This window comes from Rhinatrema bivittatum, chromosome 12 (genome assembly GCF_901001135.1).
Source record: "Rhinatrema bivittatum chromosome 12, aRhiBiv1.1, whole genome shotgun sequence".
Classification (NCBI taxonomy): domain Eukaryota; kingdom Metazoa; phylum Chordata; class Amphibia; order Gymnophiona; family Rhinatrematidae; genus Rhinatrema; species Rhinatrema bivittatum.
The window spans coordinates 19084368-19099974 of NC_042626.1; the positions used below are offsets into that span (position 1 = coordinate 19084368).

Genomic DNA, 15607 nt, shown 5'->3' on the forward strand with positions numbered 1-15607 from the left:
TCCAGGCCATAAGAACCTGGCAAGTACCCAAAAACTAAGTCTATTCCATGTTACCATTGCTAATGGCAGTGGCTATTCTCTAAGTGAACTTAATAGCAGGTAATGGACTTCTCCTCCAAGAACTTATCCAATCCTTTTTTAAACACAGCTATACTAACTGCACGAACCACATTCTCTGGCAACAAATTCCAGAGTTTAATTGTGCGTTGAGTAAAAAAGAACTTTCTCCGATTAGTTTTAAATGTGCCCCATGCTAACTTCATGGAGTGCCCCCTAGTCTTTCTACTATCCGAAAGAGTAAATAACCGATTCACATCTACCCGTTCTAGACCTCTCATGATTTTAAACACCTCTATCATATCCCCCCTCAGTCGTCTCTTCTCCAAGCTGAAAAGTCCTAACCTCTTTAGTCTTTCCTCATAGGGGAGTTGTTCCATTCCCCTTATCATTTTGGTAGCCCTTCTCTGTACCTTCTCCATCGCAATTATATCTTTTTTGAGATGCGGCGACCAGAATTGTACACAGTATTCAAGGTGTGGTCTCACCATGGAGTGATACAGAGCGATTTGGTCTTCATCTGCCATCATTACTATGTTACTATGTTATATCACTCTTATCTGTCACATTTTCCCCAGCCCCACCTGGCAGTCTCCCCTACCACCATGTCCCATCACCTTTCACATTTTCCTATGCCCTACCCTCAACTGGCACATCCTGCCCTGCCATGTCCTATGCCCCATTATCCCTACATGTGCATCATCTTTTACAACCTTCCAAACCCTCCCAGCCCCCCACCCTTATCTGACATGTCCTACCTGTCTATGTCCTACCCTCACCTTTTATAACCTCATTCATGCCCACCCCACCAACACCCTCACCTGATACGTCCTCGCTGTACAAGGTGGGCAGCATCATATGCGGGTTCTGCACACAGTCTATGATGCCCAGCAGGGTTCGCGTCAGCCTCAACAGCTCACTGAAGCTGTAGAACCCAAAGTAGATGAGGTGGCGGGCAAGACTGACAACCTGCAGGGGACAGACATATGGATGGGGAGTGGTCGATGACAAAGCATTGTGTGCACACAACTCTAGTAAAACTCATGAATATAAAGCTGCTTCACTATACAGCTGACCATTGAAATCCTCTGGTGATGCACCACTAGGGTGACCAGGTACTGCATGTAAATCCCAACTCTACACCCTTACCGGAAAGCATGGACAAAATTGGGTTACACGCATATTTTTATGTGCACCACCCTCACACAATTTTGTAACAAGCTATTTTCGCATATTTACCTGATTTTATGCACATAAATGGCTTTGACAATTATCCCCCTAATGACTAATGGATACCATGATCTAATCACACCCATGAATAGAAAGAAGGTGCCATCTAAGTAATAAAGCAGACAACGGGAAGGTACCGTTTAATAACAATAGTGGACAATAGGAAAGATCCATCTAATAATAACAGCAGACAATAGGAAGATACCATCTAATAGTGACAGTGGACAACAGGAAGGCACCATCTATTATTTTATTTATTATTTTATTATTTTATTTAACATTTTTATATACCGGCATTCGTAGGACACATCATGTCGGTTCACAATTAACTGAGAAAGGAAATTACACTGAACAAGGGGGTTTAACTGGGAGAAATTGGATAATAATTGGATAAAAAGAACAAGGTAAAAAGCGAAGTACGAGAGAAAAGAGAAAGCAAGCATGGATAACTTAATTGGAAAGATATGGGTTTAAAATTACATATTACATATGTGAACTTATTTACAGCGTTGGGGGGAGGGGAGAGGGAAAGGGGGGGAGAATATATGCGAAAGAAGGATCCATCTATTAACAATGGCGAACAACAGGAAGGTGCCATCTAATCATTTCAGTGGATAAGAGGAAGATGCCATTAAATATAGAGTAGACAACAGGAAGGCGTCATCTATTGATGATTGCAGACAAAAGAAAGGCATCATCTAAAGGCAGTAGACAACAAAAAGCCCCCATTTAATAATGACAGTGGATGACAGAAAGGCACCATGTAATAATGGCAAACAACAGAGCTGCCATCTAATAATGACAGTGGACAACAAGGTGGTACCATCTAATAACCAGTAGATAAAAGTAAGGCTCTGTCTAATGACATTTTTAGACAACAGGAAGGATCCTATAATGGCAACAATTCCTGGAAGAATCATTCTCAGCTTCTGAATACTTTCTTGATTGCTGTGTTTGAACTCAAAAACTATTTTCTAATGCATTCACTGAGAAGATAACTGAAATTTATAAAGCAGATCTTCCCAACATCATGTTCACAGTATCACTACAGGAGCGCTCAGAGAGGCCTCACTATGAGCTTGTGGTATTAATAGGATCTCCCAATTTCACAGGCCTCCAGCACAGTGCCACCCCCCACCCCTCCCAACCAAGGCACAGGTGTGATAATCATTCTGTATCCCCAGGGAAAGCAACTTGGCGTCAACAGCAAATCCATAAAGGGCAAGTTTCCACATCAGACAGTGTAACCTGCAATCTGCCATGGCTGCTGGTCTCCGGTGCAGCTGTTCTGGGGGGCAGGGGAGCACGGGACCCCCAGAACTGCAGGGCTTACCTCAAAGGTGAGCTTGTTCTTCTCATCGTTGGCGAAGGGCATGGCGTCATTCACCACGTTGTTCAGGTAATCCTCCACAAACTCCATGGTGTTGGCAAACGTGTTCTTCTTGTCGTCCCGTGAATCGTTCATGTTGGAGTCATAACTGGACAATGAATAAAACAGGGAGAGGGGGGACGTAAGGAGGCAGCGTCACCTGAAGGAAAGGCCGAGCGCCCATGGCATCTTGACAGTGAAGAGCAGAAGATTGGGAAAGAAAGAAAGAATCCTGCACGCTGTGCGTGACTGAAAGCAGATGTGGCTTCTCTGGTGGGGGGGGGGGGGGTCCTCCCCCCTCATGTATGCAGGACATGTGGGTAGAAAGCTTTTTGCCTGCATGCATTGGCCACTTGAAAGTGACCCTCCCTTCAACACAGCTATAAGTTACCATGACACGCACATTTTTAAGCCGTGTGGAGACGAGGCGTATGTTTAGGGTCGGGAAGGAAGAGTTACAAGTGTGGAGATTGCATTTTCAATACAACTGTTCCAGCAAAACTGTGCAAAAAATCAGGGGTGACTCGTGTTGAAAAGGGCTGGGTCCAGGGGGGGGGAGGGGGAAGCTAGCCCACAATACGCAGTGATCACATGTTAAATTTTCTCCATGTGTGGTTTATGCCATGGACTTTGTCTTTGCTCTAAGGCAGGTGCAAAGTCCTCGGGTATCAATGCACTTCTGGAGTTTCAAAGTTGCCCCCAAAAAGTACACTCAGACTTTGCACCAATATGGGCAATTTGAAAATTGTCCTCAACCCCCATTCAATATGATTAAATGTGCACTATAACTTCTCAAGTAAAGTTTCCAAGGAGGAAGAGCATCCCCTAGCTCCATGCTGGGGCATTGGATCAGTGCTAATTCAGAGGCAATAACGTTCCCTAACATGCTTAGCATTGATACAAAAACAGTGAACAGCAATGCCAATCATGATCATCTTAATAAGGTGCAAACATCTTTCCATCTTTTTGGGGGAAATTTTCAAAGATAAACCCCCTCTCCCCCCATTTGAAACCTGCCCCAGGACTCTGCTGGGAAAAGTACAGGCGATGTCAACAGTGCACATACTTTTCCCTGTGGGAGAAAAAAAGAGAGGTGCTAGAAGCAGGGTTAGGGTGGCCGCCGGAAGAACGCAGGGGAGATTTCATTTTGAAATCCCTGCACATTCTTTTCCCGTAAAAAGTATGCGAAGCACAGAATTGATTTAATTAAATTTATTTGATTTATATTCTGCTTTTCAGGCATTTCAAAGTGGATTATATTCAGGCACTGTAGGTATTGCCGCAGCACCAGCTGCCTGGTGGATTTTGAAAGGGAAACTCCATAGGGAGTTTCCCTTTCAAAATCTGCTTGCAGGCCCGGGGACACACAAACTAAACAGGAGGCCTGAAAGTAGACCTGAACTACACAAAGGCTGAGAATATTAGCGTTTTTAGAAGCTTGAAACCATATTGTAAACCGGTACGATAAGACCGCGTCTTGAGTATCGGTATAGTAAAAGAATTCAAATAAATAAATAAATAAATAAATAAATAAATTTAAGAATTGTTCAATGTGGGTATTCAGCACAAGGACTGTGGGTTATGTAAGTTATTGTCCTACAAAGACAAATAGGATTCACACCCACTGATCTGGCCTTTAAGGTCCTATGAGAGGAGGAGCAGAGGACACAGATGCGACGTCAGAAGAACTTCAGTCCAAGGGAATTTTAGAACTAAGTATATGTTTGGGAGGACTGCCGTGTTACTAACAAGCATTAGCATATGGATTCCAGTTCAGAATTGGGGAGGTCGCGCACATTTTGTAATAGAGATCGCGGGGTTTCAGGAAGAGGCTCCCTTGTAATCAGGACAGGTGAATAATAGGCCTTTTAACCTCTCAGCTCAGGGGTCTCAAATAAGTAGCACTTGCCACCTCTTAGAAAGCTCTGGAGTGACAGATGGAGAGTTTGCAGTGGGGGGGGGGGGGCGCGCTACAGGAGACGTCCTTACTCTTTGATGGTGATGGCAGTGGGGATCTCAGTCCAGAGGCGTGCGAATTTCACAGGCGTCACCAGCTCCTGGGGGTCGCGGTCCACGTGGACGTGTAGCATGAGGTGGCAGAAGGAGGCCCGGATGTCAAAGGGCAGCATCTCGTCCGCCATGCACAGGAAGATGAGGTCCACACCCAGCTGCTTGGAGATCTCATCAATTGCCAAGTACTGGCGGTCCAGGCACATGCGGGCAAAGAGCTTCAACTGGTACCTGCCAGGGCATATGGAGAGGGGCATATGACAGGAGAGAGAAGGGTAGGAGAGGGGCATGGACGATGGATGGCCATAGAGAGAAATAAAACACACAGATGAAGGGGGGGGGGGGGGCGGCAGAGAGTGAGATGCACACATGGACAGAGAAACCAAGAAAAAGAATTTAAAAATGGCACAAAGGAAAATCAGAGGCAGAGAAAAAAAGCAGATGAGAAAGGACAGGACAAAGTGAGGCAAAGAATGCCAAGAAGGATAATGTGCGAGGGAGGTGCATTTGTCACATTCGTTTCAGTGGGTACGCACGAATGTATCTCATTAAAAATACACGCATGATCTCCGATTCCCGCGTGTACTAGAACGTCGGCAAGTAAGGTGCGTACCCCCCCCAAAAAGGATGTGGCAAATGCACCTCCCTATAAAGTGTGGGAGGAAGAAGAGAGGAAAGAGGGCAGAAGAAATACAAAAGAGGAGGAGAGACAAAATATGGCAGTGACTAGAGAGGGGACAGCAGGGAGGGTATCAAATAGCACAGCACACACCTGAAATATATGTCAGGGAGCACAGCACACACCCTTAACATGAGATGGTGTCAGGGAACATAGCACACACCTGTACTACAGGAGAGTGTCACCCCTGTTATATGTCAGGGAGCACAGCACACACCTGTAATATGGCAGGGAGCACAGCACACACCCCTAACATGAGATGGTGTCAGGGAACATAGCACACACCTGTACTAAAGGTGAGTGTCACACCTGTAATATGTCAAGGAGCACAGCACACACCTGTACTAAAGGTGAGTGTCACACCTGTAATATGTCAGGGAGCACAGCACACACCTGTATTACAGGAGAGTGTCAAACCTATAATATGTCAAGGAGCACAGCACACACCTGTACTAAAGGTGAGTGTCACCCCTGTAATATGTCAGGGAGCACAGCACACACCTGTACTACAGGAGAGTGTCACACCTGTAATATGTCAGAGAACACAGCACACACCTGTAATACGTCAGCACGTTCTCATCATGCGCATTTCCTGCTCGTGCCTCCTGCGACAGCTGTCGGATGCTCTTCTCATGAAGCTCATTGTTTTTGTCTGTCCAGATAAGGTACACTTCCTCTTCGCAGTACTCTATGCTCATGTACTCCGGGGACTGTGACATCTCCTTCACGGGTCGCAGCCTGCCAGGGAACAACGCAGCACCATCAGACCCCCCAACTCACCCATGCTGCAGAAACCTTGCACTCTCAGGGTCTGGAAAAGCCTAGTGTGTCACTGAAAAGCTCTGCTCACATGGAACAGGCCCTGCGGAACAATTTTATCTGCTGATGTTGCAGGCTCCTGACAAGGCTTAAGTTTGTAAGGTACAGGTGTGCACAGGGCTCTGCAGGAAATCCTGCCTAATGAGTCCCTGCTTCATACAGCTTGGCTCACGTAAATGAAGAGATCTCTGTCTACACCAGGAGTCGATCCCAAAACACCCTTAAATGGGGCTATCCATCCAGCCAGGCGTTCCTGCCCCTGTAAGCGGGACAGGCTCCAGCTGGTCTCCCTGAAACAGTGAAGGCAATGCAAAGGAGACAGGAAGGGATCAAAACGTCCTGTTTTCCTTCATCTGCTGTACTGTCCCCAGCTCGGTCATCCGTCCTCTGGCGCACAACTAAATCACCTCCCAAGGTACAGGAGATGGGGGGTCACTAACTCCTGCCCCTTCATGGTAAGGTCCTCCAGAGTTATAGGAGATGGCGTCAGTCAGGCCTCTTCCCTCACGGTCTCACCTCCTGGGGTGACAGGAAATGGGGAGAGTCAGGCCTGCCCTCTCATGGTAATAAGGTCCTCCAGAGTTATAGGAGATGGCATCAGTCAGGCCTCTTCCCTCACGGTCTCACCTCCTGGGGTGACAGGAAATGGGGAGAGTCAGGCCTGCCCTCTCATGGTAATAAGGTCCTCCAGAGTTATAGGAGATGGCATCAGTCAGGCCTCTTCCCTCACGGTCTCACCTCCTGGGGTGACAGGAAATGGGGAGAGTCAGGCCTGCCCTCTCATGGTAATAAGGTCCTCCAGAGTTATAGGAGATGGCGTCAGTCAGGCCTCTTCCCTCACGGTCTCACCTCCTGGGGTGACAGGAAATGGGGAGAGTCAGGCCTGCCCTCTCATGGTAATAAGGTCCTCCAGAGTTATAGGAGATGGCGTCAGTCAGGCCTCTTCCCTCACGGTCTCACCTCCTGGGGTGACAGGAAATGGGGAGAGTCAGGCCTGCCCTCTCATGGTAATAAGGTCCTCCAGAGTTATAGGAGATGGCGTCAGTCAGGCCTCTTCCCTCACGGTCTCACCTCCTGGGGTGACAGGAAATGGGGAGTCAGGCCTACCCTCTCATGGTAATAAGGTCCTCCAGAATTATAGGAGATGGCGTCAGTCAGGCCTCTTCCCTCACGGTCTCACCTCCTGGGGTGACAGGAGATGCGGGTCAATCAGGTCTGGTAACGCATTCCAAGTTTACAAATACTCACTCTGTTTTGATAAGGATGTCATTGTTCTTGGGGTCCAGCACACACTTGCAGATTAGTTCCTGGGTTACAGGGATGGCAATGTGATTGGACACACATAGGTCAGAGAGATAATCCAAGAACCTGAAGCAAACAAAGAGAAACTTCACAGCAAAAAAACAACACTTTCCAGAAGGGAGATCATCGTATTGTTCAGCAGGGAGGCAATGTGTTTTACAGCAGAAAGGTGAGATGCGGGGATAAAGGAAAAACTAGGGTGTACTGCGTAGGGTTCAGTGTTATACAGAAGGGAATACTGTGCTATGCAGTGGGGGAGAGAGGTAGGGGGCACAAAGTGTTATACAGAAGGGAATACTGTGCTATGCAGTGGGGGAGAGAGGTAGGGGGCACATAGTGCTATACAGAAGAGTGTCATCATATTCTCCCAAATTTAGAGGGTAATTTTATACAAAGCCACTTATGGGAATACAGCCATCGTTTTTTGTGTGCCATGGCTTTGAAAATACCTCTGAGGGGTACCCAGGTGTGAGGGAGGTGGATGCTATGCTAGGGATACTGACACCCACCTCGGCTCGCGGTTCTTGCGCACCAGGCTCACAAAGGTCTCCACCTCGGTCTTGGTGATGTGCTTCTCCAGCAGTTTGCGGTTGTTGTGCAGGAGTGCTGTGATTGTATCCTCCGCCAGGATGTCGTAGCCGATCTGAGACTGCATCACGCCAAACTGCTTGGCAATGTGCTCCTGGGAAGAGAGGGCAGGGTGAGCCTGCGGCCAAGACCAGCGGCAAGACAAGCAACACCCATACGGATTCTCCAAACAAGGAAACGAGTGCTACAGCTTCTGGATACTGGAACCAGGATGGTTGTATCAAGGGACAGGTTTTAAAATCTCAAATGCAACGCCACCCGGAACAAAGTTGTCCCTTGGAAAAGACGTGGGATCCAGATTCTAATTCTAGCTCTGACAATGGACAGGTGGCTGGTCAACTTTATTCAGGGAATGTAAACGTCACGGAGAACAGCACACCAAAGCCATGGCTCTCGTCCCCCACCCCTTTAATGGAGGGGATAGGGCCAGGAGTCAATTAGAACGATCTTAGCACAGGCACAATGAGGCTGTGCAAGCTACCCACACACACACACACTGACACAGCTACAGCATGGCCATCAGCGATGCAAGCTCCCACCTGCACCCCAATCCCCACACACGTGTGCAGGACCACTATCGAAGAGGTACAGCGCAGCAGCAGCGCAGACTTCCCTTGCACGCGTGCACACACACACACACACACACTCTTTCTCTCTCTCTGCCCCAGCAAAGAACAGGTACAGCTTGGTCATAGCTTAGGTCACTGAATGGCCAACAGTAGGCGACACCTTTTTCTCAGTACTGACCTGTGCCAGATCGGAGCCGGCGGAAGACACCACGAGGGCCCAGTGTGACGGATGGCACATACCTGGTTCTTGCGGTAGTCTTCCTGAGAGTGCCGCAGGACACGGTAGCAGAGGCGGAACATGTACTGGTAGGGGGCGTTCTTCTGGTCCGAGAGCTCTTCCAGTCGCAGCAGGGGGCCATCTCCTCCCTTGTCTTTAAATGGAGCCTTCAGGATCCCAAAGATCTAGCGAGGAGCAGACAGATGGAGGTCAGCACTCCCTCTGTGGAGCAACAGTATACGGACTGGCATCCACATTTTGGGTATTTAAAAGCCTGCTGAGCAGATAAAGGTAACCGAGCATCTTTATCTGGATATTCAGTATCACTTATCTGGTTAAAAGTGTGGCTGAATATCCAATTAAATTTAAAAGGACCATCCCAACCGGACCCCTTCTTACCCGTTATGTGTGTGTGAGTGGCAATTTTACCTGCATGAACTTAGCTTGTTGAATGGGTGAGATTTACCCAGCAAACATACGGTTTTAGCCAGGTAAATCTTTTGAATACTAACCCCTATATGGCCCAATGAAGCGTCCGGAGAACTCAGTGGGGCAGAATAAGAATTTTTATGCGGATATTGTTGCATTTTTTGTTGATTTGTTCTATTTACTGATCTTGTAAACTGCTCTGGGTCACTTATTTGAGAATGAAAGTCTATACTTGCAAAGGGATGGTCCAGGAAGGAACCTAATACCTTGGGGAGCAACACTCTCCTTAAAAATCTTTTCTCTTTTTTTTTTTTTTTAATTCCAAACTCCAGACTGCAGGTCTGTACCTCTACCATCTGCTGGAGACAGAGAAATACTGAGGGACTGCAGGTGGCATTCTCGGTTATGTAGCAGTGCCTCAAAGTTTTGTTCTCTGCTGCCATCTGCTGGCAGGGATGCATAAACCCACTTGTCTGGACTGTTCTGGGGTATAAACAGGAATGTTGCATGTTATGTTGATTTGTTTTATTTACTGATCTTGTAAATCATGCAGACTCGTGCAAGGGGGAGAAAAAAAGGATGCACCCATGACACGGGTAGGGTTGAATAGTGCCAAGGTGTCATTAGATCTGATAACTTACTTTCGCAGGGTGAGGCCAAGCCAGTTTTGGAAACGCTATTGCACACATCTGGTTTTTGGAATTTAGAACTCATGAAATCCGTCCAAGATTCCGTAGCCCCTATCTCCAGTCCACATCTCTAGTGCATGGGGCCACAGAATACCTCTCCACAGTGTCTTACAGAAGGCTAACTTCTATAGCACTCGCGTTCCTCAGCCCATCTGCCTGTCCTGAATTCTATAGACCATGCGTGAATACACAGCCACAGCTCCAGGGATTCCTTAAATTAATCAGCCACCACCTTGTTTGCATTATGACCTAAACCCGTGGCCACAATTTTACATCAGAGAGAAGAATCCCTGTAAATTGAGTGTTTATTTTTGCCTTTGCTCTGAGGACGCTCTGTGCTGTTCCAGCTCTGATGTGAGCGGGTGTTGGATCGCTGACTAGGATGCAGACTCTTCCCATAGCTAGTGGCTAGTGGCACAGGAATGCACCCTTTCACGTACCTGCTTCAGGATATTCTGCTCCCGCATCAGTTTTTGCCTCTCCCGGTTTGCTTTGCTCATTACGATATCCAGAACATTCTGCCCATTGTTAGAGACGTCCACCACAAAGAAGACCAGGTCCTCCAGCAGCTTGATTGCGAATCTATAGCAAAAGACCATTAAAATTAAGTGCCTATGTAGACATATAAAAGTGAGTCCCTGATTCATGGAGTTTACAGTCTAGTAGGGATGTGCATTCGTTACATCTGTTTTGGCGGGTACACACATATCTCTCTGACTTTTTAGTACATGTGGGAAAACGGATAGTATATGTGCATCTTATTATTAAAAATACACGCATACTATCTACTTCCCACATGTACTAGAAAGTCAGTGAGGCACATGCATACCTGCTGAATCAGATGTGACGAATGCACATCCTTACAATCTAGTCAAGACCCACAGGCAAGACAAATAAGAGATTAGGGAAACTTTTTGTGTGACGTTTAGGAACTTGATTATTATAAAAATTGGTTAAAAACATGACCATCTGTAGAATGCAGGATGTGGGTGGTTATATTATTATTGTTTTGCCTAAATTTAACAAGCTTGACTTAGGATGTATTCAGAAGGTGGTAGGCTTCAATGGACTCAGCATTCTCACCACTGACGCTGCATCACGTGACTGTACAGCAAATGTGGGAAAGGAAGATGTAAACAACAGATGCACAGGACCTGTGGTGAGGGAATTAAGAGTCACAAGAGAAAGCCAATTGTTTTCTTTCCTTGAACCATATTTTTGGAAATTGCATGCATTTCACAAGACATGCTTCAGATGTGCAGATGAAGAGGGTATAATTTACAGAGATATGGAAGAGAGAGGGAGAGAAATTGTACAAAATTAAGATGATGGCAGAAGTCCAGCAGCAAGAGGAGGGTCTTCTAGTCTTTTGCATCGAGTGTCACATGTATGATTTTTTACCTGCTGGTGAGAGGTTGTATGTGTGCATCTGGTGCAAAGAGCTCCTGCCTCTCAGAGAGCAAGTCCGATCTCTGGAGGCTAGAGTGGTAGACCAGAAGGAGCTGAGGCAGACAGAGAGGAATATAAATGAAACCTTCAGGGTCATGGTAGCCATGTCCCAACTCCATGTTGGCAGCCTTGATGGTGCCTTGAAGGAGAAAGGTCTCCTGGTCGGACAGCATTAACCTGTTGCAGCAGGAAATGATCCTGTAACAAGGACCTGCTCTCTAGGTGATGCATTATCCTCTCGCACTGAGGATGAGTCTCCCAGGGCTACTGCCAGGAAGGAAGTGTTAGATTGGCCGTCATAGTTGGTGATTCGACTATTAGGAATGTAGATAGCTGGGTGACTGGTGGGCTTGAGAATCGCCTGGTAACTTGTCTACCTGGTGCGAAGGTGGTGGACTTCATGCGTCACCTAGATAGGAATTTAGACAGTGCTGGGGAGGAGCCGGCTGTCATGGTACATGTGGGCACCGACGACATAGGAAAATGTGGGAGGGAGGTTCTGGAAGCCAAATTTAGGCTCTTATGTAGAAAGCTGAAATCCAAAACTTCCAGGGCAACATTCTCTGAAATGCTCCCAGCTCCTCAGGGCAGTGGATACAGAGAGAGAGAGAGAGAGGCGGATATGTATCTTACCACTCTCACAGAGTGAACCCAAAACAGTGGGGCAAGGCAAGGAAACTGTAGGATGAATGCGTGGGTACTAGGATGGGAAGCTGTAGGATGAATGCGTGGGTACTAGGATGGGATGCTGAGGGGTGGAGGGATGGGTACTTGGGTGAGCGAGGCTGTAGGATGGAAGAGTATGTGTTTAGGTGGAATGATTATGTGGTGGGGGAGGCTATGGAATAGATATGGTTTGGTCTTTAATAATGAGTATTAAACCAGTATCTCATGGTTTACCAGCTTCACAGAACCAATCCGCAGAGGCCTCAGAGCGAACTTACCTCCGGTCATTCTGGCTAATGAAGCCCTCATTCAGTTTCTCCACGATGCTCGCCAACATGGAGCTGGCATCATTGGCGAAGTCCAGATCCCGGATTTCTGACACCGGAACCGAAACGATGGCAAAAGCCTCCTTATCCTCTTTAGTAGGGCAGGTACCAAGCTGAAAAAGAAAACCTTGGTCACCGAGCAACCAGCAGCAGCGGACCAGAGGAGGTCATGAACATCAGGACAATGCGGCCTGCTCCTGCTTGGTCCATCATGCCTCCCCCTCTTGCATTATTTTAAATCCACCGTTATAAGGCCAGTTTTAGATCTTGACCCCTGCCTACAGCATCATTACATTTTTAACCATTTTCTTAATAAAAGGCATTCCCAAAGCTTCCCTTGCTCTGTGTGTTTGTCCTGATTACATGGTAAGCTCTGCTGAGCAGGGACTGTGTCTGATATATTTCTGTACAGCGCTGCACATGAAGAGCAGAGCTACAGCAGTGATAAGGACCACTAGCTTCAGTGGTTTATAGCTCCCATGTCAGAGAATACTGCAATCTGCAATCTTGCTCTTCTCACTCAGCCAATAAAACTACAATCCCAAGCTGAAAAGCTGTACTCCAATGTACACGGAGTCAGGGGGTCACCCAAGCTAGTAATATCTCTGGTTATAGTCACGGGGAGGAAAAGATCCAGAGCTGGAGGTTTGTGTCCCAGGAATGAGAAAAAAAAACACCTCAGGGCTGGATTTTTGTTCCCCTTGGAAAAGGTTCAGCCCCTAACGCGAGGGAAAGACCTGGAGCTGGATTTCTCTTTTCCTTGGAATGTATTTTAGATTCAGCCCCTAACGCGAGGGAAAGACCTGGAGCTGGATTTCTCTTTCCCTTGGAATGTATTTTAGATTCAGCCCCTAAGGCGAGGGAAAGACCTGGAGCTGGATTTCTCTTTCCCTTGGAATGTATTTTAGATTCAGCTCCTAAGGCGAGGGAAAGACCTGGAGCTGGATTTCTCTTTCCCTTGGAATGTATTTTAGATTCAGCCCCTAAGGCGAGGGAAAGACCTGGAGCTGGATTTCTCTTTTCCTTGGAATGTATTTTAGATTCAGCCCCTAACGCGAGGGAAAGACCTGGAGCTGGATTTCTCTTTCCCTTGGAATGTATTTTAGATTCAGCCCCTAAGGCGAGGGAAAGACCTGGAGCTGGATTTCTCTTTCCCTTGGAATGTATTTTAGATTCAGCTCCTAAGGCGAGGGAAAGACCTGGAGCTGGATTTCTCTTTCCCTTGGAATGTATTTTAGATTCAGCCCCTAAGGCGAGGGAAAGACCTGGAGCTGGATTTCTCTTTCCCTTGGAATGTATTTTAGATTCAGCTCCTAAGGTGAGGGAAAGACCTGGAGCTGGATTTCTGATAAGAAGCCCCTCCCCCCCCGAGCTACAGGCACAGAGGCTCGCACAGACCATGAGGCGGATGGGTCTCTCCTCAGCCACATCAATGGGCGCATTGGTGCTCTGGATCCAGGTGTTGGTGCAGAGGTGTCGCAACCGCACGAAGGAGTTCCTAAAACCATTTCAACAAAGGGGGAAAAAAAAAAAAGGATAAGTATGAGGAGAGCCCCGATGTTCCCCCCCCTCGTCTACAAATGCTTTCTCAGGTCTAAGCCGCGGGATAAGGCCTCAGGAGCTTCTGGAGAGTAGGTCTGTGCTGTCAAGGTGAGGCCATTGTTTCTAAATAATAATGTGGGTTGTCACTGAATGCGTTAGAAATGCCTGCTGACGGTAGAAGATGGCTGAATACTATTTTCCATACTGCTGCATCGGTGGTTAATGTTCTGATGTGATGTTTTTCTCCCTTGCAGGATTGTTGGTGTTACAAATAAAAAAAAAAACCCAACAATAAATAAATAAAAAAGTATGAGGAGAACGAGGCGAGTTTCCCTGGGGACCCGAGTTCAAATCCCGATCAGGACAAAAAAAAAAAAAGGCTGACTCTTGATGCTGTGGCACCGCATCTTGAACCTCTCCGGCCCTCCCTCGCTCCCATCCTCTCCCTCCTTGGTGCTCCTGGATCTCTCCGGCCCTCCCTCGCTCCCATCCTCTCCCTCCTTGGCGCTCCCGGATTCCGACTTCAGAGCTGTGATTTTACACCGCTGCGGGGCCCACGGGAAGAGGCATTTTTTATTTTCCCTTCAGAGCATGTGAGCGCACCCAGAGAAAGTGACTGCGGTGCCGAAAGGGAGCAGGGGCCGTGCCAGCCCAGCAAGAAACAGACAGGAGGGGTTCCAGTCACCCCCACTCATCTCGTACTCGGGAGGCGAACGGGGGGAAACAGTTCAGTTCTGCTGAAGACTCAACTGTCGTACAAGAAGAAATTTAGCAAACAAAATGTAAAAAAAAAAACCACCCGCCATATAAATATACAGGGTGTATAGGAGGAGAAGCCGCCCTTACAGGCCCTCCGCTTCGCCCGCAGACGCGTCTGCAGACACCCATTCAACCCAAATTAATTTTCTTCTGCTCCAGGTCAGCACAAGTCTGGGCCCAAGCGCTGCTTCAGCCATCAGCTTCCATTACAGGGAGAGATTCTGACACTTTAAAAACTTTTTCCGTTAACCATATCAGAAAGGCAGCTGGAACAAACCCTCTTTTCCTACAGATGACCCTCCCCGTAAAAATTAAGACCATTCCCTGTTTTTTTTTTTTGTTTTTTTTTAAACAGAGGCTAAAGTTTTGTTTGGAAAATGGAGAAATTACTTACCTGATAATTTTGTTTTCCTTAATGTAGACAGATGGACTCAAGACCAATGGGTTATGTGCTCCCCTGCCAGCAGATGGAGACAGAGTCAGGTTTCAAAGCTGATGTCATCCTAGATACACCCCCTCTGCAGTGACCTCAGCTATTCAGTATCTCTCCGTCTCCCTAGCAGATGTGGATTGTGTCTCCTATTGGGAACACAGTGCTCCTTAGGAGAAAAGGTTTGCCTTTAAATTTCTACCTTCAGTTGGAGAAAGATCAAGCCCCGCTCTCCTGCAGTGATACCTAAGGGTCCCTTCCCCCAGTTGAAAATTCCTGAGGCGATCTCCAATTTCAGTTGCAGAAGAGATCCGTGATCCCTGGGGATCAACGCTCTCTTTCAGACCTGGCCAAAAGAAGAGTTGCTAAATACCTTGCCTCCATGGCCCCTGCTGGGCAGGATCATTCACAGAATCGAGCACCTAGTGCGAGGCCTGGTGCAAGGAATGTGGTGTTCCCCCTCGGCGGTCAAAATCC

At 47.4% G+C, this 15607-nt stretch overlaps 1 protein-coding gene across 1 annotated transcript in view; it reads right to left on the bottom strand.

Annotated features, from left to right (window-relative positions):
- Positions 1 to 15607, bottom strand: part of ITPR3 (inositol 1,4,5-trisphosphate receptor type 3) — a 149865-nt gene that overhangs the window by 50812 nt on the left and 83446 nt on the right. Inside the window, exons 12-21 of the mRNA XM_029572208.1 lie at positions 13798 to 13897; positions 12352 to 12512; positions 10399 to 10540; positions 8864 to 9025; positions 7976 to 8148; positions 7413 to 7532; positions 5901 to 6083; positions 4646 to 4897; positions 2621 to 2765; positions 879 to 1026 (exon numbers count right to left, since the gene is read on the bottom strand). Coding sequence (XP_029428068.1) covers positions 879 to 1026; positions 2621 to 2765; positions 4646 to 4897; positions 5901 to 6083; positions 7413 to 7532; positions 7976 to 8148; positions 8864 to 9025; positions 10399 to 10540; positions 12352 to 12512; positions 13798 to 13897 — 1586 coding nt within the window. The remainder of the gene's footprint in view (positions 1 to 878; positions 1027 to 2620; positions 2766 to 4645; positions 4898 to 5900; positions 6084 to 7412; positions 7533 to 7975; positions 8149 to 8863; positions 9026 to 10398; positions 10541 to 12351; positions 12513 to 13797; positions 13898 to 15607) is intronic.